General features: G+C 40.2%; 1 protein-coding gene across 30 annotated transcripts; it reads left to right on the top strand.

Annotated features, from left to right (window-relative positions):
* Positions 1-320: 320 nt before the first annotated feature.
* On the top strand, positions 321-24,263 carry znf740a (zinc finger protein 740a). 30 transcript variants are annotated; one of them, XM_069709047.1, is made up of 23 exons: positions 324-860; positions 3,497-3,659; positions 3,866-4,048; positions 4,684-4,800; positions 5,532-5,649; positions 5,894-5,977; positions 7,782-7,796; positions 8,107-8,190; positions 9,245-9,328; positions 10,128-10,211; positions 10,694-10,777; positions 11,295-11,378; positions 11,571-11,654; positions 12,330-12,413; positions 14,286-14,369; positions 14,732-14,863; positions 15,177-15,260; positions 15,720-15,803; positions 16,441-16,524; positions 16,995-17,078; positions 19,034-19,117; positions 19,552-19,670; positions 20,432-24,263. In XM_069709047.1, exons 2-23 carry the CDS (start codon positions 3,615-3,617, stop codon positions 20,603-20,605), a joined length of 2,079 nt encoding a protein of 692 aa, XP_069565148.1. In that variant the 5' UTR covers positions 324-860; positions 3,497-3,614; the 3' UTR covers positions 20,606-24,263. The 30 variants fall into 30 exon arrangements, with proteins under 30 accessions (XP_069565341.1, XP_069565331.1, XP_069565233.1 ...); XM_069709030.1 differs by having other exon boundaries at positions 325-824; positions 4,684-4,830; XM_069709014.1 differs by having other exon boundaries at positions 325-860; positions 4,684-4,830.
* The last annotated feature ends 253 nt before the right edge of the window (positions 24,264-24,516 follow it).

Here is a 24,516-nt window from a genome sequence, read left to right as displayed (position 1 = left end):
CACATTTTAATATCACTTAATTTGTAAAAATACATAAACAATATGGGGGATGGAAGGGGGTGTTAAGGCTATGAGCTCCAAAGTTATGTTTTCATACATGGGTGTGAAGGACAGACTACTTAAGTAATCAGCAATCAATGATTTCCTTAAAAAAAAACACACAAAAAAAAACAGATCAACGTGAACTCTTAAACATGATGTACATTTATTTTTCAAGTAAACATGCAAACAAAACAGCAAAGGCGCAGGGGGAAAAAAATCATAAAAAAAAAATCAATGATTGACGGTTACGTCATCGCCCCTAAGCAACAGCAGCTGCCTCGTAATGTTAATTAGTCAAGAAGAATTAAAGATGCAACGACGGCAATAAAAGCCGTCATATGATAGTGATAATTAATAATTTGGCCCGAGGGGAGCGAGGAGGCAGCGGACAGCCTCTGTACCTCCTCTGTCACCTCCTCGCTGGTGTAGTTGTGTTCACTCCTTCCTTTTTTCATCATCTGCGTGTCTTCAGTGTGAATCTGCTGCAGACACCGAGAGAGGCCAGCAACAACCGCGGCGACACACGTCGACCGGAGTGGGCGTCGAACCTCCAACAGCACTAAATAAATAAATAACCGTCCTGGATGAGCGGTTCGTCTCCGCGCTGTGAAGCGTCGCCGCGTCGTGTGTTCCCGGGGAGCCGGGGAGGACGATGCCCATTTCCCCGCTCGCTTCAGGAGGCCGTGCCGCCGTGCGGGGGAGCGCGTTACATCCTGCGGCGTTTCCTGTGTTTGTAAACCAGACGGTTACCGAAACCCGACGGGCCGAGTGGAGCTCCGGAGGTACGGCCGCATCTTTGACGTTTCCCGACCTGCTCGGTGAGTTTTGAACCGCGCCGCCGGCGGGCTGTCGGTCCGGTCGGTCCGGTCCGGTCGGTCCGGTCCGGTCCGGTCCGCGTGCAGAACACACGGCGGCGCGAGGCGGCGGAGACTTTGTTTCTGACCGACGTTAGAGCGCCAGGGTTAGCCATTGCTAGGTTGCTAACAAACGTTAGCTCCGTCGTCGGGAGGAGGAGAGAGGGGGGGAGGAGAGGAGAGGGAGGGGGGAGGAGGAGGAGGAGAGGGGGGGAGGGGGAGGAGGAGGAGGAGAGGGGGGGGCACTCACAGCGACGGCCATCACGGATGTCTTTATCGCCCCGTCTCGTCTTCACCCCGTTCAGCTTGTGTTGGTGTTATGGTGTGAAAACTTCATCGATCGACCTCCCGAGAGCCGCGCCGTGGTCGAGCTGCTGGTTTCGCTCGATGATAGCTCAGGTAGGCTCCGGGTCGGCTCGGCTCGGCTCGGCTCCGGGTCGGAGCAGGCAGGCTCCGGGTCGGAGCCATTACTGGCGCTAACGTTTCAGTGGGCGAGGGCGCCAGCGAGCAGCTAGCTGCTGGCTAGCTTAGCGTTAGCCTGCTTGTTCAACATCAGCAAAACTAACGTCGGGCTGGCGGGTCGCGCGGAGGCCGACGTGGAGGAAACGCATTAAAAAAGAAAAGCCTGATCTCCAGAAGCAGCTTCATATTTGAGTCGTTGCGTTTTTCTTTCTCGTCAACGAGCGCGGCGTCAACAAAAGATCAACGGAGTCTTTTTAATTAGCCGATGCTAACGGTCTGCTAGCTGTCTGTTTTCCTAGCAGCACCAGCTAACGTCGGTTATTCAACGCTAATGGCGAAATGTATTGTGGCGTTAAAGCAGATCTGCGCCTTCAGCTGTTCACGACGGCACACCAGCCGAGCCCGAAACCTGCGGCGGTTCACACCGAAACTAACGAAACCAAAAACTAAAGCGCAAAAAATAAGAGCGAAAAGAGAAAGAAGAAGGAGAGAGGAGAGGAGAGGAGAGGATATTTCTCTCGGCGGATTTGAGGCCGACTCGTAACTCAAGTGAACAAACCTCTCGGTAAAATCACGTCTCACGTCCCCGATCGGAAGATCGGATATTTGTACAGTTTAGTGGATGTCGTGTTTTTTCCGGACACGTAGACTCCCTCCGACAACCACACATGGCTGAAGTTGTCGAGCCGAGGCCACCGGTTCAGTCCGTGCTTTTATAACCGGCCACAAAGGATCGCCTCTTTTATTTGCGTTGAAACAACACTTGCAGGCGATAACGAATTATAACCGTTGTTTTTGTGCTTGTAAATGTTATATTGGATTTTTGCTTTTTTTTTAAAAACAGTTTTTTTTTGTGTGTGTGTTTTTTTTTTTTTTTTTTTTTGAATGATTAAAATGTGTATTAATACTTGCTTATGTGCTCAAATGGCTGGGAATCCAAGATGCTCGTAAAATACTGACTCATCAATCATACCCATTCTTTAAAAATGAAAATATTCTTTCTTTTTCCTTAATAATTTTTTCTCATCGTCATATGTCTCTATTGTTTTCTCTCGTATAAACACTTATGTAATCCATAACTTGGAAGATGTTATCGGCTAAGTTTACCTTCCATACTGCAGCACAAGCCCTAATTAAGTCTTTGTGAATTATCCAGTGGTGCCTTGTTGTTGTTGGGTTGTCAGCATGCAGATTAATGTCACGCAAACTAGTGGACACTGATCAGATGTAGCACGAGAACTAATCTAATATGAAATAGCATTAATATAAGTATCAATAACTGAACCCAACGTAAATCCAGATTTATAAGAAAAAATTACTTTCTGATTTGACTTTTTTGTCTCGCGTGAAGATTAAAAGCATTTCGTGCAGTTGTTTCAATGTGTTCAATAGCAGTAATGATTCCCTTAAATCAGTTAAGGCTGCTTACATAAGTAAACATAACTGTGAAATGGCATAGTTCAACTTGTGAATGGTTTGATAAAAAAAATATTAGCTTTTCTTAAAAGTTAACTGTCGTGATTGTGTGTTTTATGAGTTTTGTCAGCAGAAAGCGGGGGGGAAAAAATTACAAAATGCAACTGTCAAGAGTTTTTAGGCAAAATACTCTGTCGTAAAGGAAAACTGGGTTCACTGGATTTATAGCACAAGACATAACGAGAACAGAATCCCACACAATGATCGTTTTCATTTCCCAGAAACAGATTTAGGATTAAAAAATATAATACAGAATTGAGAAAAGGTCAAATGTAGATTACCCAATCATTTTAATATTTCGCTGAAGTCATTTTTATAGGAGTGCAACTAAAACTAGATGCAGTCAAAATATTTTTTCTGTATTTTGTAAGGTGCAGATTTTTTTCACGAGTTTGGGTTAATAATAAATAAATAAATACCTGTTGAAGTTATTCACTTGGTTAACGATTGTATATATGAAAGGGGAAAATCATAGCTTGTATATCACAACAAGGTAAATATTAAATATGAACAAAACTCAAGCTAAATCTACCAACAGCCATTTGTACAGATGAGGAATATTTGTGTGCTATATTTCTTGGACTATGAAAGGATAAAGACAGCCAGTGATGCTGTTGTAATTTAATGTTTGTCTGTTTCATCCACACCCTCCTCTTCCTCAGTTTTAATGCTAGATGAGTGAGGTGGGTGTGGCTTCCCACCAGCCCGACCATCCTGACTGACGGATCTCTGGATGACCTTGTCCCCACCCCTGTCCCTGCGCTCACATATACCACAGCAATGTCACATCTGCCCAGCAGCTCAGTCCGCGACCATATGAAATGGGTTTGTTTTAAGAAACTCCAAAGTGGTTACAAATAACTTTACTTCCAGTCACGTGTCACTCAGGATGTTGTCGTTGATGACTACCTCGGCAAATGCCGTGTGACTGGCAGTATTGTCTTAGATGCAGATCATTTCAAATTGCAGACTGTTTTCAAACGTTTGGATATGGTTTTTAAAGCGTCGCTCTTCATTCTTCTTCTGTGCAGGCGGGGCTGCTCGGCTGCGAAGCTGTCCTCTCCAGTATGGCCCTGATGCAGGCCAGCACCATGGCCGCTCCGCCCAAAAAAATGATGGCTCCACTTGGCCACGGACCACCGCAGAGAGACGGACCTGACCGTGCTCCCCAGAGCCACATGATTCTCCCATCTGGAATGAGCTGTCCACCCCTGGTTAGGACCCTCATGGGAAATGGGGCTCTTATTTGCTATGCTTATAATTTTGTGATGGTTGAAATTGAAAATGTAATTGTGGGAGAGGTTTCACTTGAAATGCAGTCATGATTATTTATCTTAAAGTAAAACCATTGCTACTCTGTGTTTTAACTTATGAATTGAAATACGAGTTGATGGCACACGTGCTTTTAAGGATACAAGAATTGATTGACTTAATCACTACCAGGTTATATGTAAGGGTAAATGTATTTACCCTTTTCAAGTTTGTGAATGCATATTGACATCATACTAAAAGGAGCCTCTTTTAGTATGATGCATTCACAAACTACACTTTCATTGATTGTCAAAGTTGATTCGTTTCACATGGACTAAAACCATGTTGTTACCAGAAAGTTCTAGTTGATTATCCTCAACAATAAATTATTGAAATAGTTTTAAAATGTGTTTGGTTTTACTGAAAGGATTAAAAAAAAAAAAAGTGTACAGAGCACACAGCTGGCTTCTTAAAAAAAAAAAAAAAATGCACAGAACAGCATTTTCTTTAAATCTAGTCACGTTCAGATGTTTGGTTTTTAGTGTTTAAGGCAACAGTTCTGAAAATAGAAAATAATTAACTTTCTCTGGCTCTGTAGCTTATCCGGAAGGAAGGTGATTTCCAAGCTCCCCGCCTGCTGGATGAGAAGGAGATGAGGGCCAACGAGGACATGCAGCAGAAAAAAAAGAACAGGAAATCAGTTACGCCCTGTAAAGTGAGAGACCAAGAGGGAAGGGGTGGGAAGGTCAGTGGCTTTGATTGCTAAATTGGGAATGGTCTCCGCTGCGCAGCACTATTTTTCCTTATTACATAAAATGTGTCTCGGGTTGCTTGTAGGTGTTGTTGGTTTTTTTTTGGAAAGCCTTTAACTTTATTCAAATAGGCCTGACTTGTGCTCGGCTTTCATGTGAGCACATTTTGTTTGTGTGGGGGTGGGGGGAGGAGTCGAGGAAAGATGTGGAGGGGGTGGAGGAGTCGAGGGAAGATGTGGAGGGGGTGGAGGATCTCCAGAGAGGAAAGAGGGGGGAGGGGAGCGGAGCGAAGCGGAGCACAATAACTGCAGTTGTGTGCATAACAGGGGGAGCAGTAACATGAGGGCATTAGGCCATTGGAGGGGATTGTGGGTTATTTCTCAATTCAAATGTAAATTACATGAAGTTAAAAACTAAAACAAACTTCATGTTTCGCTTATTTATACTGAAGACAATTCAGTTTTTTTTATTTTTTTATTTTTTTTAAGGACAAATAAAACAGGAAAAATATCATAGAAGCGTCTGTGGAGTGTATACTTATGGAAATTTCACAGGTACCATAGATTTCCTTTAAGTTCTGATGGGGTGTGTTAAACAAATTCTGACCTATACTTCACTATACATTACTAGTGCACTCTTGAGGCAGCCTTTAAAATGCTTAACTGGTTTTTTTTTCTTTGACTATTTTCCGTAGGGCACAGGTGATGAGAATGGTCCATCATCCAAAGTGCAGAAAAACTTTATTTGCGATCACTGCTACGGCGCATTTCGGAGCGGATACCACCTGAAGAGGCACATCCTCATTCATACAGGTATGGTTCATGCTCGGAACAACTCCAGTTCACCGTAGAGCCAGAACAGCTTTTATTGCCTAAATATATGAATGATTTTGTTGAAAGAGGCCCTGAACGCTTGAGTTGGACTGAATCTAGGAGTGTGCAGCAACTGTGAGGTTTTGCAATGGCCTGCTTAAAACCTTGTTTGGTAATAGCTTTTGCCTCACAGCTAATCGGTATCTGTGGGGACTTTGACTAAAACTGGTGCTCTTCGGTTTAGGGGAGAAGCCGTATGCTTGTGCCGTATGTGACATGAGGTTTATTCAGCGTTACCACCTGGAGAGACACAGCCTCATTCACACGGGTATGCGTCCTTTAACCGTACCCATATTACATAAATCTGACTACTTAATGTAGTCTGTCACTTGAATCAATGGACAGATGCTCAGGGTTCATTTTGTCTGTGGACAGTAATTTCCAACAAAGCCACTCCCAAAATCTGTTCAGCCCCCTCCTCTCCCCCTCTCCCCCCCCAAATTTTTTTTATATAGTGCAGTCTTATAAATATTTGTCCCCAACATCAGAAAAATGTACCCAAGGCCGTAAAACACAGTGCGGTCCAATAGTCCAGAGTCCACTATTAAAAACTCTTTTATTTTATTTACTTTACTTTTATTTTATTTTTATTTTTTGTTGTATGAACATATGCCATAATTGTAATTCCCATTTTGACTGTCAGTAGCTGTAAAAATATTTTCAGAATTGGAGAATCCACATTGTTTCAGCAGCATTTCAGAGAGAGAGAGACAACACACAAATTTATCATTTTCCCCTGAATGATGTAGAGTTCAACTCGCACATTGCAAATTAAAACATTGATTTTTCCTGTAAAAACAGCTTTGTTTGTGTTTTCGACTGTGATACGTGTTGCCCCAATTGTTCTGACGTGTTCTGTTGTTAAATCAAGAGACGCTACATTTCCCATTCAACAAGTACAAAAGGAGTTTCTTTGTTCGTTTGGACCTGTGTTGTTCATGCAAATGCTGTTTCTTCCTGCAAAGATGTCTGCTTGATCCACTGGCTTGGTCACTTGGAAGAGCATCTACACTCAGGCTCATGGTCCTGTGTTTCCTGCCATCTTAGCAGTTGCTGCATGCGCTGTAAACATCTTGTGCAGAACAACACTTCACAGTTCACTGCTGGGCAACGCGGCATCACGGCTCATTTAAGTACCAACATCTGACCACGCCGTCCCACAAACACCTCTGTTGAAGTGTTCTGGTTGCTTTATTCCCAAAGTCTGTCATGTCCTCATTTGGACAATTTGAGAACTTCAGCTTGACCCAGAAACCACAGCTCCCTCCATGAAATTAGCAGACCAGTTATAAATTTATTAGATTACCAATTCAACATTTAAACACCAGCAGTTATGACACTTAGATGACCATATTCACTTTGTCACTATATGGTATATTTGGTTTAAACGCCACAAGAGTTTTACAAATGATTTGTGCTTCTATTTGAAAGTTCAGATTTTGTTTGTTTCTACTCTGTCTGCATTTCTTAGATTAAAAAAATATTGATTTGCCCTTGACGAGATGCAGATGATGAAAAAAAGGAAGGAGTGAACACTCAACTACACAAAACAGAGGAGGTTATAGAGGCTGCATCCGCTGCCTCCTCGCTCCGTTTGAGCCGAACAGCCCCTCGGGCCAAATTATTCATTATCACTATCGTAAACAACTGGAGAAAAAAAAAATCAATTACTTCAGTTAAATTGCAAAATAACAACAAACAGTTCTTTAAATGAGACTTTTTGATAGTGGACTTGAAAGTGGACTCTGATTTCTGGACCCCATTGTGTGAATGTGAAAGCCTTAAAGAACAGGCTGCAAAAACATTCAGTACCTACCTTGTATATTTCTAAAACAATTTTTGTATGCCATCATTACTTTGTCATTGAAAGTAACTGCATGGACATCAAAGGACTATGATGTTAATTATATATATATATAATTAGATAAAATTTTATATATATAAAATTGTATCTAATTATATATATATATATATAAATGAAAGTTGAAGGGCTTTAATGAAAAACATTTGCATAGTGTCAATATATGCGTTGCACCCTTTCACACCAAATTCTTTGTTTTTTGTTGTTTAAGAAGTAGGCACTGTGGGTAAGTCAACTTCAACCTAATTGTTCTACCAAGTCAGTGATTACTGCCTCAGGATTCACAGCAGGAGATGCATCAGTGGTAAACCTAATATTAAACAAATCTACCCAACCATGTTGGCTCATATGCACACACGTGTATATTTGATATTTTATTCGAATATTCTGGTAGCTTGAGTAAGCACTTGCTCTTTGTGGCAACACTGCATCTGTTCTTTGTTTTCCACATAATACATTTTGTAATTTATTTTTTTTCTTCACTTTTTCTCCTATCTGATAGACTGACTAGCTAATTGTATGCTCTGTGTGTGTAGGAGTGAAGCCGTACGCATGTTCCATGTGTGACATGAGGTTTTTCCAGCGTTACCACCTGGAGAGACACAGACTCACTCATACGGGTATGCGTCCATTTACCATACCCACTTTAAGAAAATTCTTAGTCAAAATTAATGCTTATTATTCAAGAAAGCCTGAGAACAAAAACATGGACAGTCTGAACAAAAGTACAACCACACAAGTGGTATACAAGCAAACATGTAGGCGGAAAACAATCCTAATATTTGGCGAATCATTAAGGAATATTTATTATCCCCTATTGAGAAGAGAAGAAAGAGAAACTGTATGATTGTTAAGGAGTGTACAAAAACACATCAGAGATTGATGAGGGTGTTGGCTGGTAGCAATTCATACATTTTTCCCCAACAGAGTTTTTTCTAAGGGGCTATTCCCAGCAATTTTAACGTATCAAAATATACAGGAGGGGGGGGGACAGCAGCAACACTGAAATATTTAAACCGTATAATGCAAATAATACAACCTAAATCCACTATAAACAACCTGGCTTTAACTAAAACTGATCCTGTGGACCCCTCAAAGTGCTTTATCCCTCTTGTACCATTGCTGTGCATCAAGATTTCTATTTATTGCTGCTTCACTGTTGCACAACAAAAGCTAAAGCTGGTTTTCAGCTATCGTTCACTGTGCACATAGTCACATACTTCTCCACATTTTATGGATCCAGTTATACATGAACAGATTTTTTTTATTTTTTTATTAATATAAATTAAACGATCTACCTGCGATTGAAGAGCTCAGTAGGATATTTGAAATACGTGACATTTTGAGTGTTTTAGTACAAGAGAGGTGCTTTCAGACCAAATAGTTCTGGGAAGGTTTACATTCACTGTTAATGGGAACATGGAAGGGAATTAATGAGGCTGATGGTTGGCATAGCAACCATCTGCACCACACACAACAACAGCAACAATGTATCCGTGTTTGGTTTCCTTCTTTAAGGTTAGGTGGACAGTTTTTGATTGTGGGTTTGAGGTGCTCATCCATAGTCAGTCTTGTGTTTCAACATCTTAGTTTAGATAAAAATTTCTTTCAATTGCATGTTTTAAACATTGAGTACTTTTGTTTTTTCTAAAATCTGGTACTGTATGCGTTTAGGGGTGAAGCCATACGCTTGCTCCATGTGTGACATGAGGTTCTTCCAGCGTTACCATTTGGCAAGACACAGCCTCACTCATACTGGTATGCTTGAATTAATTGTTCCCCTTTCACTTTGAAACATATTTTTTTATTTTCTTTTACAGTAGTGGATTCACTGGGGCCATGGTATATTATGGGAATAGTCCTTTGATGTCCACACTTTTTACATGTAAACTAATGGCTGCCTAGCTCATGTTTATAAGATGTAACTGTCTGGCTTTTTAAATTACGGCTTTTATCATATAGCTGCCCAGTTGCTTGCACAGATGCTTCTGCTCTTAAGTTTACGGCGGAGATCAGATTGGAAGCTTTAGAAAGTGGAAAGCAGATCATCGTTTTGGTGTGCCAGGAAATAAGCACACTAGTATCACTGGAATACAAATATTCTTAATGCCACCGTCAATTGAATTAAAGTGCGCTATTTGCGGTAAACAAATTACAACTTGTATTGAGTTGACACCAATAAAGCCTCCGCCGTGCTCAGAAAAGTGTGGTCGAACGGTGTGCTGATGTTTCTGCTTCAGCTGGCCAGTGTGATCGCTGTCTCAGACGTTTGTTGGCGTTGTCGCTGCTGACGTGTTTGTCCTGTTTGAAAACCACTTTGCTTGTATCCTGTTGCTGCTTTTGATTAATGATGTACTCCAGTTTATCTGAAAATGAACTGCTCCCCCATGACAGAACTTTACTAATTAGAAGTAAAACAAATCCCCTCCCTTCGCATGACGCTTGATCAGAATGTGAAATGCCTGCCAGGTCCCAGTGATTTGATGCCTGTAAATGATGTCTCCTCTTGATGCCAAACGAACGTCTTAGCTAATATGTTCGTACTCTGTGTATGTAGGGGTGAAGCCGTACGCTTGCTCCATGTGTGACATGAGGTTCTTCCAGCGTTACCATCTCGCAAGACACAGCCTCACTCATACTGGTATGGGTCTGCTTACCCTAGTTCGTGTTTTATACGTTTCTTTCCAACTCAGAGCAATGTAAACAGATTTCAGGGTGGCTAGAAGAACTACCAGCTCCAACAATTCCCAAATTTCTGAAACAAAGATGTATCCAGACATGTATTAGGATTATAAAACTTAAACATATTTAGCTCTTGATGTAAACACATGTACCCATAATGAGGCATCTCAGTGTAAACGTCACCTTCCCACTGTTAAATGCTCCATATTCTTCTGTGCAATTATTACTTTACTATATTTCATAATTAACTGAAATGACCCATTTGTAGTCGCAATACACAGAACTAGTGTGGAAAAAAACAAAACATGTTTGTTTCTCAGGCGGATGTTATAATGTGTAGACGCAACAGAAGAGCTATTCTCAGGGAGCAGTTGATGGTTATGTGTTGAACTTTTTTTTTTTCTGTTTCTAGCTAATATTTACATACTTTTATGTGTGTAGGGGTGAAGCCATACGCTTGCTCCATGTGTGATATGAGATTTTTCCAACGCTACCACTTGGCGAGACACAGCCTGACTCACACGGGTATGGGTTCGCCCTTCTTTGCTACACTCCTGCCCAAATACCCAGTTTGAAGTTTATCGGTCCCTTGTTTAGAAAAACGATATACATATATACACATATATTCTTAAGCATAAAGCAGTCTTCACTGCGGAGGCATATGAGGATGTGCCTTTCCGTGTTTGCCTTAACTGTTTAAGGCACTATTTTTAGACAGCAATTCCCAAATGACCTCCATTAGTACTTCATCCACGTGCCTGTAAATTACACCTTGACTTGAGTCTAAAGACTTCCTCGGCCTTTGCAAAGCATGTCGGCATTTAAAAGTGGCACCAAGCAAAAGATGTTTTCATTGAAGTCCCTTTTTAACGCATGTTGACAGATGTTAGCTGAATGTATTTTAATGTGACACCACAGTGGTGCCGTGGCTTTTTTGGCATGTCTGGATACATTATATAAGTGAGTGTGTCCTGTTAAGTTCACTGTGGTTTTTTTTTGTTTGTTTTGTTTTTTTACCAATCATTTTGCTCTGTGTGTTCAGGGGTGAAGCCATATGCTTGCTCCATGTGTGACATGAGATTTTTCCAGAGATACCACCTGGCAAGACACACTCTCACCCACACGGGTATAAGTTTTACTTATCCCTGTTGTACATTTTGTATTTTGCTAACTTCTTTTCGAGTTGACACATTTTATGACTTGCCCTGTATAAAACGTAGTTACTTTGAAATGACAACAGTGATTAGTGTTTGTATAATGACAGTTTGTGCACATAGTTGATGAGTTTTTTCTAAAATCTGGTACTGTATGCGTTTAGGGGTGAAGCCATACGCTTGCTCCATGTGTGACATGAGGTTCTTCCAGCGTTACCATTTGGCAAGACACAGCCTCACTCATACTGGTATGCTTGAATTAATTGTTCCCCTTTCACTTTGAAACCTTTTCATATAAACAATTTCACCTGATTTTTTTTTTTTTTTTTTTTTTGTGTTATTGATAAGTCCTGCTATATACAATACTCCCATTGTTGATAATTGAATTTCCCCTTCTAAAATTTGTTTAATAGAGTTTTTAGGCTTTGTTGGAAAACTGTCCACTGAAAAAGTGACTCTCTGTCAGTGACCCTGTTTTCTGATTAACACCGTAATGATACTTTGCATGTCTATCGTTGAGTACCGTAATGCAAATTGAATGAAAGACACATTACACTAAAAAGCATTTTAAGTGCAGTCAACAATACTTTAAAATGTCGGTAAAGAGAGGCTCCTTTGGAAAAGTTTGGCCTGACTGAACAGTGAAATGAAGCTTTTTGAACAAACTTCAACATGAAACTAAAACGGGTTTGTTGGTCCAAAGTGCGAGCTCCATTTCTTTTATTTAAGACGCATCATAACTCTGGATGTCTGCAGGTTATTAGACTCTTTTTCGTGTAATGTGTTTGTCAGTGATAAAGCATGCTAAAATGAACAATCAGGAGATATTTCTTTGTTTTTTTTGTTTTTTTGTTTTTTTTAAGTCTTGGTAAAATCTTTAGCCGTGTGTTGAAATGCATCTAACATTGTTGTGTTGTGTTTAGGGGTGAAACCATATGCTTGTACCATGTGTGACATGAGGTTTATACAACGTTACCAACTGGAGAGACACAGTCTTACTCATACAGGTACGTCCACGTTTTTATGTCCTTCACGCTCTCTGTTTCTGACTTCAGTCATGCATGTGCCTCGTATGAACGTTAACATGGCTGCTTCAAACTCGAGTTTGTATTGCTTTCTAATATAGCTTTTGTCATGTAGCATCTGTAAATATCTTTATACGCACTTGTGTAATAATACTTCCATCCATACTTTGTATATGAAATGACATGATGACCATGAAGCAAAATGTCAACATGACTCTTTGATTTGTAGTTTTATTCAGCCAGAACAACAATTGCATTACTGGAAGCCTGGTTTCACCTTAGGTACATTTTACATTCAAACATCTTATTTAATTCTTTTCAAACAAATCCTGGGCCGTACATCAGTCTGACTTTGCTGCAGTAACTGGAGGCAGCTGGTAGCTGCTAGCTGACATGTGTGCCATTTAGGGAATATCAATAAATTGTAGCTCATAGCAATAGCTTCTTGAATTGTTAAGCATCGGTAAATTGTTGCTCCAGAGTTACTCTCCCCATCTAAACTGCATGAAAACAGACAAAATGTGCCATATTGTGTGATGTCATTTTTATTTTTCTTAGAACAAATTTTATATAATAGTTATAAATAGAAATATTTATATAAAATAAAAGTATTGTTCAGGAAGCGGTATCAAAGTCAGGGTATCTGTATCTTGAGTTTTTAGAGTAATACTCAGCCGGCGGCCTGTTTACCTCGACTGCTGCAAATCACTCTAAATTTGTTGTTGGAAAAACAAACACGAACCTGATTGGCTGTAGTTTCCATTATTAATGACTGGGGGGATTTTCCAGGTAAAAGACCCGGAGGTTTTTCTTTTCCTTGTCGGTTGTGCAAATGATTATCGAAGTCTAAATTAAGAGGTGTATATTGGTAACGTGGTCATCTCAGCTGGCCTCTAATGGAAACCGTGTGAGTCTCGGTCAATGAGAATGTTGTCGGAGTCTCAGTTGATGTGAATCTGACTTTATATTTAGCTAACATTCAAATTTAAAAAAACAAATTCCACTGATTTAAAAAAAAAAAAAAAAGTAAATTTAGAGCTGCTTTCCCACACAGATTAGTCTTTGTGTCATTTCACATTCAAGGTAATGGTCAGGGAAAAACATAATATTCTGGTATGAATAGTTTATTATATTTGAAAAACACATTTTGTGAAAGGATATACTCTTATTTTGTTAGTTGGTTTTTACATTATAGTTTTTAAATTTTACGATAAAGCAGAGTTTTCTTTTTGTTTAGATAACAATCTTGTTAAACTCATTTTGCTCTGCAAATTAATGTCCAACTTTAATGTATTGTGCATAGTTGTTTGCCAACTGCCTAAAATTGTCGAACGTCTGCGATCAGCGTGACAAAAATTCACAAATCGATTCCAGAAATCTGTGTGCGGTTCGCTGAAATTGTATGATCTCAAGCACCTATTGGCATAGTGGGAAAAAGTTGTGTTGTTAGTTGAAACGTGCCCATGGGGGATTTCAATTTGGCCTCAATTATTTGACTGGTCATTTGGTCGTTTTTTTTTTGGGAGGGGAGGTGGGACAGATGGGGCGGTGGGGGTGGGGGGTTGGTTGGTTTCCACTCAAGATATTGTCATTATCCCTTCAATTCTCTCATTGAAACTTTGGCCCAAGACTTTCAGCAGTTTGAGTTCAACAATCAGATGTAAAAAAAAATTAAAAATGTCATGTCCAATTGGAAAAAGCAGATTTTTGAAGCGTGCTGGAAATTTCCAGTTGAAACAAAGCGCTGATGAGTGCAACCAAACTTTACTAAGCAATTAGTAAAGTTTAGCATTGATCATTTTTGGCAGTTGAGTTTTTTTTTTTCATGCTAAAGTTGGTACTTTGTGTGTATAGGGGTGAAGCCGTACGCTTGCACCATGTGTGACAAGAGGTTTTTTCAGCGCTACCACCTGGCGAGACACAGCCTCACTCATATGGGTATGCGTCTGCCAATCCTAACCCAGCCACAAGATTAGGATGCTGCAATTTCTGTATGCTTGATCTAGCCTTTTTGATATCTGTATTCATACACAAATTTCTGATGAATGAGATTTATTCCAAGTGTAATTTCCATTAGATGACATCATCAGCTCATATGTTGTGTAAGTGGATTTTAGAGCCCCTCTGAGCATCTTATTATTATAATGTCGCCTTGTAAGATAATTTAGAGTATGACATTGGTTATTAACCACAGATATCAATTTAGATTTTTTTTTTTTTTAATGAAATAGGTTTCTAGATGAATTTCTTTTCTTTGTTGCAGAAGCACCAAAATAATTCTCTTAATGCTCTGCGTTTAGGTGTGAAACCTTATGCTTGCACCATGTGTGACATGAAGTTTTTTCAGCGTTACCACCTGGCAAGACACAGCCTCACTCATACGGGTATGGGTCCGTGCACCGTGCCCATGACATCCAGTGTTAGAAACCTGCGTGCGTATTTAACTAACAGACTTCTTGCTTGTTTATATTTAAGGGACATGTCAAGTTTTAAGTTTTGACAGGGTTTCCTAGTCTGTTGAATTTAGTATTTTGCTGTTTGTTGGTAACAATATGAAATGGATAAAGTCATTATGATGGAAATATTTGAGAGGGGGGAAAAAAACAGTTTTGTGTTTTTGCATGAATTGGCAACTGTGTGGTTAATAACCAATAGTGTAAATAATAATTCCTAAATTTAAAAAAAAAAAAAAAAAAAAAATGGAAAGTGAGGCAAAGTAATATAATATTGCTACTTTGCATTTAGGTGTGAAACCTTATGCTTGCACCATGTGTGACAAGAGGTTTTTTCAGCGCTACCACCTGGCGAGACACAGCCTCACTCATATGGGTATGCGTCCGCCCACCTTACCCATGTCACTGAGATCAGATTATACTTACATGTTGTTAGATACAGAGTCAGCCATCCGTGGAAGTTATCCATGTTGTTTTAAACTGACCAGAAGAATGAACTTGATCGAGTCTACCCAACGCACCACGTGCGTAAATGTAACGTGAAAACAAGTTTTAAAGTGTAATGAGATGCAGGACTGCAACATCATCAGCTCATGTGATGTGTTAAGTTGTGGATTTGAGAATTGGTTCACAGAGTTTGATGTGTTCTTTATTGCAATTGGATAAAAAAAAAGAATAAATTGATTTAAAAAAAGAAAAGATATTAATTGATTAAAGTGGTTAACAACCCATCAATTCTTAGTAGATATTTGAAGTACATTGCTCATTGATGGATTGTGAACACGCACAAAAAACAACAAAGTGTGAAAATAATACCTTAATGCTCTGCGTTTAGGTGTGAAACCTTTTGCTTGTACCATGTGTGACATGAGGTTTGTTCAGCGTTACCACCTGGCGAGACACAGCCTCATTCATACGGGTATGCGTCAGTGCACCTGCCCTTCTCACATTGTATAGGTCACTATTACATTGTCTTAAATGTGCCAGTGTCAGGAGCATCATCAGTTTCAACGCAGATTTCTTCTTGTAGAGATACGTTAAGATTATTTACTGGAAATAACCAATGAGTATTAGAATAGCCAATTAGGACATTTAGCCTAAAAACAGCAATACAGACACGTAAAACAGCCCCGTTCCTGCATTTTGGGTCTCACAGTTGTTAGAAATATCTTACTTCACCAGCAAATGTTTTCACATTAATATGAGCTTTTAAAGACACAGATTAGGAAAAATACTTTCTTAATTATTATTTATGAAGTGACTAAATTCTTATTTTAATTGATATTAACACAAGGTACACAAAAGCAACAACTTGATAAAATTCCCCCAAGATTACAATAATGGCTTATTATTTTGATAGATGACACACTGCAGGTAAACTAAATCAGTTGTGCAGCTACTCTGATGCTATCTAGTTTTACACGAGGAAAACATTTGACATATCTCTTTGTTTTTGCATGAATTGTCAAATGTGTGGTTAATAACCAATAGCTCAGGTTATTTATTGGAGAAGGAATGGAAACTGAGGTAATGTAATATTGCTACTTTGCATTTAGGTGTGAAACCTTATGCTTGCACCATGTGTGACAAGAGGTTTTTTCAGCGCTACCACCTGGCAAGACACAGCCTCACTCATTTGGGTAGGCGTCCGCCCACCTTACCCATATCACTGAGATCAGCCTGCACTTACATAATGATAGACATACAGCTGTGTGAGGCAGTTATTATTGTAAAAGTAATACTTTTTTTTTTTAATTTCAGCATGAAGGCTACATTATATGTGTAAAGGCAACATTAAAGCAAGTGTTAGCATGTAAATAAAACACAGGACTGTGATATCATCAGCTCATGAGATGTGTTTAGTTGTGGACATGAAATTTGATAAACAGTTTGATGTATTCTCAATTGGTTTTAGAGGAGAGAAAAAAAGGTAAACCTCCACCTGCATTTTTTTAGGACAATTTATGAACGTTTTAACAAGTGAAAAGTGGTTAACAACCCATCAATAAAAAAAAATAGACGTTTAGGGTTCATTACTGATTGATGGATTGTAAAAAAAAAAAAAGAACCCAAAAGTCCTGAAAATAACATATTAATGCTCTGCGTTTAGGTGTGAAACCTTTTGCTTGTACCATGTGTGACATGAGGTTTGTTCAGCGCTACCACCTGGCGAGACACAGCCTCACTCATACGGGTATGGGTCCGTGCACCTGCCCCCTCTCACATTACCTACAGTACTGTGCAAAGGTTTTAGGCACTGAGTGTTAAGTGGGGATGTTTTCCAAAGCAATGTCAGGAGAACTTTTATTTATTTATCAATGAACTTCATGCAAATTGCAGAAAAACTCAAAAGAACCTGAGTCAAAATAGTTTTATGGTGCGGCCACTGTCTTTTTGGTCTCTGCGTGTTCTGCCTCTTCATGTAATCCCAGACTGACTCTGATGTTGAGACCAGGACTCTGGAGGAGGGGGGGGGGGTGCACCATCTGTTGCTCGACTCCTCGTTCAGCTTTGGCACTAAAGATCCTTCTTCATGACTGGCTGTATGTCTGGGGTCGTTGTCATGCTTCAGAATGAATTTGCGACCGATCGGATGCCTTTATGATGGTGTTGCTTGCCATCTAGTGCCTAAAACCTTTTCACAGTACTGTAAATCATCTTTTATTCTGTATTGTGCAGTATCAGGTATACTTTTCTTACAAAAACAAACACAAAGATCACTATTTCCTCTTTATGACTAATATTTTACACACAAAAGTAGTCAAAAACATTGTTTTTCTGTTGGCGCTCAGTTTAGTTGATGTTTATAAAATGTTTATTTTGACCAATATTTAGTCTTTATGTCAAATTGGAAACACCATGACATCATTTACACCTGGTTCAATGGGATCTGCACCTCGATACAGAAAAGTGCATCGCAAGTACAGATTTTGTACGAGCTTTTAATCCAGCAAGGTGAAAGGTGATTTAGCTAAGCCTCTTCATACTAACTCATGCAAACAAGAGCATGAAGTGGTTGAGGGAAGCCAGCGGTCTTCCAGCAACAAACAGGATTTAGAAATGTATGAGACCTGCTCCATGACGTTGCTTCCCTTGACTTTGCTTATTGACAAGTCCGCCAGCTAACTCATTTGCATATTGAGATCCTATTAAAGTGTGGGCACAAAAAGAAATCCAATGAGAATTAATTTTTTTAAATGCAAAAATCAATGGATCAGATCAAAGCCCAAATAATGTGTCCAGATGGCGATTCTAATACATGTTGATACCAGGTGTAAATTAGTTGATTACTGACTGTATTTGAGCTTAATAATTTTAAATCCAGTTCTTTTTGCAGATTCTGGTCATTATTCAGGTCTACGTGAAGGAACCTTTTCAGTACATTTTGCTGTCATATAGTCATGTGTCATTGCTGATTTTGCAATTCTGTTTTTAGGTTAAAGGTAAAAGATCATGTTTCTTTCTTTTGTCATGCACACAGAAAGCAGGAGCTCCAAACTTTGCTCTCAGAAGTCAATAAGTGAAACGTAAACAAATCCACAGTTTAAACCTCAGCTTTACCAAACACAGTCCATGAACCAGTCTAAAGGAGTAACAAGGTTTTTGGTCCCAAACGATACCCACCTCGACCCAAACTAGCCTCATTTAGCATGTGTGATAGCGTCTTGATTGCTCTGTGACCAATTAAAGTCTTTCAGTGTTTGTTTCTCAGTGTTATCACAATTTTTTTTTTGCAAACCTTAGAAGTAAATCATAAATTTAGAGAACTTGATAACCAGCTATAAATACTGATTGTTTGTGTCTTTGTCGTGTAAATGTAGTTATAATTAAGACGATGAGAAGAGTGAACTAGTTTTTGCTGCAGTAGCGACTGAAAACGGTAAATTAACGGCACATAAAACCTTTTATTTTTCATTTCAAATCCGACACGTTTAGTTTCATTTTATGGTGAAATATAACTCTTCACATTTTAACTTCTGGTCTTTTAATTGCATGTCTGAACATTATTTCTAAAAGAAGAAATGAACATTGAATTCTTATTTCAGATGAGTCATTATCTCTGCAGGTGTTTTAGTTTAGAGCCAGCTTCAAAGTTGTATTCCTTGCACTTGTGGGTGGTAGGGCTAATATATTGCTCTGTGTGTGTAGGGGTGAAGCCGTATGCTTGTTCCATGTGTGACATGAGGTTTATTCAGCGTAACCACCTGGAGAGACACAGCCTCACTCATACGGGTATGCGTTCCTTCACCGTACCCTTATTACCGAGGAAGGCACTGGTGCTTGCAACGTAACGGGGTCACAACAAACTCGAGTTTGGATTGTCAAGTCATTTGATGGGATGTTGAACCAGTCTCAAAAAAAAAAAAAAAAAAAAAACACCCCAATTTTTGGGGCCACTATGTTGCGTAGATCTGGGCCACGAAAACAAGAAATTCCACTCTGATCTACACATAATGAGTTGATGACGAGGCCTTTTAGATATCACTGTAAAGATGTTGAAAGTTACAGATAGGGCAGTTTGTTTTTTTGTTTTTTTCTTCCAACTTTATAAGTGTTGGAAATTTAGCTTGCCAAGAAAGATTAGTAAGTAAAATTTGCACGCATTTTTTTTTTGGTACAAGACGCTAAAACTGATGCATTGACTGTGTATTTGTGTGCTCTTTTAGGAGAGAAGCCATTTGCTTGTGACATGTGTGATATGAGGTTTATTCAGCGCTACCACCTTGAGAGACACAAGCGTGTCCATAGTGGGGAGAAGCCTTACCAGTGTGAACGGTGCCAGCAGGTATGTACGGACGAACACAAAGGAAACTGACCCAAATGTCCCCCTCGGCCCGGCCTCAGGAAACCCATGTTCTGGTACTACTTTGGTTCCAACCATAAAATGTATAAAAAAAAAAAAAAATTACAAAAAAGTTGACGTCGCTTCCGGTTCTGAAAAATTAGGCCACTGCAGAAGCTCCTTCAGCTGCAATACCGCCAAGTACCACTAAGCATTTTGATTGACAGGCCTGTGGTGCAGTGAAGTTACAGCTGTCGGTGGGCGGGACGTAGTATCGCTCCGCCCCCAGCTCGTCCAAATATGGTCACATTACATTTCATTTATCTGACGCTTTTATCCAAAGCGACTTACAATAAGTGCATTTCAACCATGAGGGTACAAAACCAGAACAACAAGAATCAAGAAAATACCATTTCTTCAAGAAAGCCAAACTACAAAGTGGTAAAGTAAGTCACAAAACAAATTGGCTCACTAAACTCCCATTCAACTCATTACACATCATTTTTGTGTCATTCACTCCTTCTGGTTAGTTTTCTGGTGGTCCATCTGAACCCCACCGCCCCACTCCCACCTCCACCGAGAACCACTCCCTTACAGTATTCATGTTGGGTTGTTTTTGAATGCGTGAAATTAGCATCGTGATGATTCTTGATATTTTAAAACAGACTTCAGGTTGTTTTTGTTTCTTGCTCTTTATTATTATTATTTAAAGAAATTAACCCCTGAAATTGATTTGTATCTTTTTTCTTCTTTTATTTTTGAAGAACTTTTCCCGCACAGACCGGCTGTTGCGGCACCGGCGGTTGTGCCAGGGCCGCGGCGTCGCCAAAGTAGAGAACCAGCCGTGCTGCGAACCACGCCAATATCAACAGGAACCCCCACCTGCCCCCCCGACCTGGAGTCCCCTGCACCCGCCCCCGGGGCGGCTGGCCGTCTGACATTCCATCTTCCCCGTATCCGCAACGCCGGCGGTGACGGGACAAGCCACAGGGTCTCTTCTTCTCAGCTCTGTGCCGAGTGGAGCCACACTCTCGCACCGACTGATCTCGCAGCTCCAGTCTTGGGATTAATAATGACAGCGGGACATTTTTGTGTTTTAGTTTTTTGTTGACTTTTTACTGTGTTACCTTTCCTTCCCCTGGTTTTTTTTTTTTTTTTTTTTAAAAAGACGAGACTTTTCTGTGATGAACAGTGGTCCTGTTTTGTACTTTAATCTATTTGATTTTTTGCAAAAAAGAAAAAAAAAAAGTTTTTATCGTTGTTCAAAAAATATCTGCATTTGGTGGTACTCGGGAAGAGCACTGGGCATTGTTTATCTTGATGTGGTGGCAACAAATGGGAGGACGTGGTGGAGAGAAGTATTTGAGGTTTTTTTTTTTTCTAATATTTTCTTATTGGGCCCATTTTGACGCAAAAGGATCGAAACAATTGTCACTGAGGTCACACGATAATAAAACTGAACTTTCCTTCCAGGTAGAGCTGGGGAAATAATCTGTGACATCACCTGCATCGACCAGAGTTTGCTCGCCAACCGGCGCTAACGCAGTGTTAATCATTTTAAGGTCCCATATGGTGTAAATTCAGATTAAAAAATTTTTTTGGGGGGGGGGATTATAATGTAAATTCAGCTGTTTTATTCACTATGAACGTATGAGAGCGTGCACAGCCCGTATTCAGCAGCTGTGCCTGTAAACGAGCCGTTTAGACTTTCGTGACTTTGTGATGTCACAAGCTGATGCTTGGTGTCCGTCCCCAGCACGGCCCGCTGTCCAACCTTTTGATGTGGAGGAAAACGCCGAGTTCCTCTGTTGCGGCGCTTGCAAACTTCCAGACAGAAGAAAAACTGTGATTGGTCTGTGTGCGCGTCATTCAGAAAAGTGTCAGCCAATCAGAAAAGAGCATCTCGCTGCTCCTTTAAGACACAGACACCAAAGAGCCTTTTCTTTGTAGAGCTCCAGAGAGAAGTTTACAAGATGGTTTTTGGTACTTAAAACCCACAAAAATATTTTCCAATGGATATCAAGACTGCCGTTAATACAGCAGAATATAAAGTACGGGACCTTTGAGACATTTAACTGAAAGCGTTTTCTGGTGATTTGATACCCAGGAGTTCCCCAACTTTATCAGCATGGAAGGTCCAGTTTTAATCATGACTTTGTGTAAATATTTGAAAATGTTTATTGTTCTTTCACTCTGCGACTTAAAGTGATGTTTTTCTTTTTCTCTGTCAAAATGGGCCAAAAAGAAAACTCGAGTATTAGAATTAGGGTTCAAATACAGTCTGTTACCGTGGTTACAGTCAAGTCCTGAGGAAACCTGAGTAACTTTGTGTGATTTTAAAAGAGAGAGAGAGGAAAAAAAAAAAAAGTCATATCAATAACCATAAACCAGGACTTCCATGAGACATGGGGTGACGAGAGGGCGACCTGCAGGTGACCGGGTGCGTGTCGGACATGAAGGGGGCGGAGTCACAGGGGAGTCCCGTGGTTATCCGACGAATCGGGAGGTAGAACGGGTGCGAGTCCTCCTTCCAAGTGTACCGAGACGGTGTGCTGATGTACGTTGAGCTGTAAATACACAGATTCAGAGCTCTCTCCGTAGAAACCGGTGCGAGACGACGCAGGTCGGCCACTTCGAGTCCCGTTACGTTGTTTGTACAGATTGTCACATCGTGAGATTAGTGGGGGTGTATACAAAATCTCGTGGCCTTAGTATGTTTCTCTTTTTTTCATTTGCCTTTTTCTCAGCTGTTTATTATTGTGGATCGGATGTATTTACTAGCCTTTCATCGTTGTCATATGTTTTTTTTGTTGTTGTTTTTTTTGTTATCCTACGGCTGTCATGGTTACTGAATGTCAACGGCTTCAGTGGCGCTGAAACAGACTACGTACACGTTCTTCTGTTGAGAGGTGGTCTCGATGGTGATGTTGAATATTTTTGGGTCATTGTTACTGATGAACGGTTTAACACGGTGTTTAATCCTGAACAGAGAGCCACCCCCCCCACCCCCTTCACACACACACACACACACACACACCCTACCCTTCCCCACCCCGACCCCCCCACCCCGGGGGGGGAGTTCGACAGTCCTTCGTGAGAAGTCAGTAGTGCTAAATTGTTTCCCACTGCGGTGCTTCGGCCCGTCGCCGGCCGCAGCAGAACTCAGCGCTCGCCGGACTCTGCTACACACTAACTGGTTGCCTTTTCATCCAAATATTATGTGGTTGGTGTGTAACATTGGGTGTTTGTCATGTCATTGGGTTTTAGCCTTAAGTAAGTCGCGGATACTCAAGTAATCATTGTAGTACTAAACGATATTGTAACGACCGATTTCTTGTACTTATGATGATCTCCGATCTGTGGAGTCTGTTTGACGGTCAGGCGGCGGAGCGACGGCCGCTCTGCCGCCTGTAGAGGAATTTCTCAAACTTGATCCCTGTACTGCGAACCGGAGAGGTGGCGGTCGGCGCCGAGTGGGAACTCCTGGGGTTTTATTTCAGGGCTCAGACGAGCCTTCGGAGTCCCGCGGGCGCTTCGTCTGCTCTCTGAATTATCGGACGCGAGGTGATGTTTTACCGGAAGTATTCATGGGAAGTTTCCTTTTTTTTAACGGGCCAGTCATGTCAAGGCGACGTCGTGCGATGGTTAAAGTGTGCAACGAGGTTGTTTTGTTGTTGTTTTTTTAAACCGTGTGGCAGCAAACGGGCCAAGTTTGAGAAATGCAATAATTTGCTGTGGAAACACTATCGAGAATCTGTGGAAGAGACGCCGGTGCTGGAGCGAGCACGTACTGACAAACGGCTAAAGGGCAATACAGTATATAGTTGACGTCACTTGTTAATACCTTTTTGACATTTATTGTTTTTAGTATTATCATTTTCATTGTTTAAACGCAATAGAATCTTTGAGTCTCGGATCATTTGTTATAAGATTGAGGTTTCAGTTTCGTTGTTTTTCAGACGGATCAAATTAACTCTTTGTCTGAGAGTTTCTCATCGCGTTTTGATGATTGTTTCAAGGACCTTTTTTATTCTGAAGAAATTGTAAACACTGGAGTGAAAGGAAAAAGACAAAAAAAAGAGAAATGGATTTTTTTTTTTTTTCCTTCAAACTGTGCTAGATTTTAGGTTTTAGACAAAGCCTATTTCTCCTCAACTCGACGCGGACGGTGGACAGAACCATTTGGATCAGTACAGTTGAGAGCCCAGTACGTTCGGTAATTTTGACATTAGAGGCAGTAGTACCACAAGAAAATGTTTTCTTTCTTATACAAAGTCCCTGGTATTTGTAGTAAATTATATTGATAATGGTATTAGATGAACAACAGCATAACAGTAGCTATCACAGATTAGTTGTTTTCTTTATTAGTCTTGCATGCAGAGTTATGGTCCTCAGTTAAGATAGGATCTTGATATTGATTATTTTGTGTAGGAAAATGAGTGCATAAGAATAACTTCCTAAAAAAATGTTACAATGATTATTGTAAAATGGGCTAACTAATATGTACCCTTGTGATCCAATTAGTTTCAACTGTATGAAAATCAGAGGAGAGGCTTCTTACTATTATGCTGAAATAATAAAAGAATTTGTAAAGGACTTTGCTATGGCTTTTGTTTCAAGTTTTTAAAAAGTAGATGGATAAAGATGAAATATTGACTTGTTTAAAATCCTGTTTTAAGTCACTTCTATAATTTATGCGTGCATGTATTAAATTGTATTTTAAATGAATTTCTGATGCAACCAAACACAAAAACACCTCAACTCTTTCTGTGCACGTCGGTGCGAAGCCGCGTTTCACAATAACACCTGTTTTATGGATTATAAGTGTAATTTCTTCTAGTTTCTGGAC

Source organism: Brachyistius frenatus, unplaced genomic scaffold, assembly GCF_029030835.1.
Source record: "Brachyistius frenatus isolate BFR_SWC_R1_liver_20210118 unplaced genomic scaffold, ASM2903083v1 Contig_4, whole genome shotgun sequence".
NCBI lineage: Eukaryota > Metazoa > Chordata > Actinopteri > Embiotocidae > Brachyistius > Brachyistius frenatus.
Note: the sequence above shows the minus strand (reverse complement) of the source record. Positions and strands in the feature narration are given on the sequence as shown.

Coding starts and splice junctions, on each gene's coding strand:
- znf740a (XM_069709030.1), top strand. CDS start 3,615: ATGTCACATCTGCCCAGCAGCTCAGTCCGCGACCATATGAAATGG. Junction 4,831..5,531: donor AAGAGGGAAGGGGTGGGAAG/GTCAGTGGCTTT, acceptor TATTTTCCGTAG/GGCACAGGTGATGAGAATGG. Junction 16,525..16,994: donor ACACAGCCTCACTCATTTGG/GTAGGCGTCCGC, acceptor CTCTGCGTTTAG/GTGTGAAACCTTTTGCTTGT.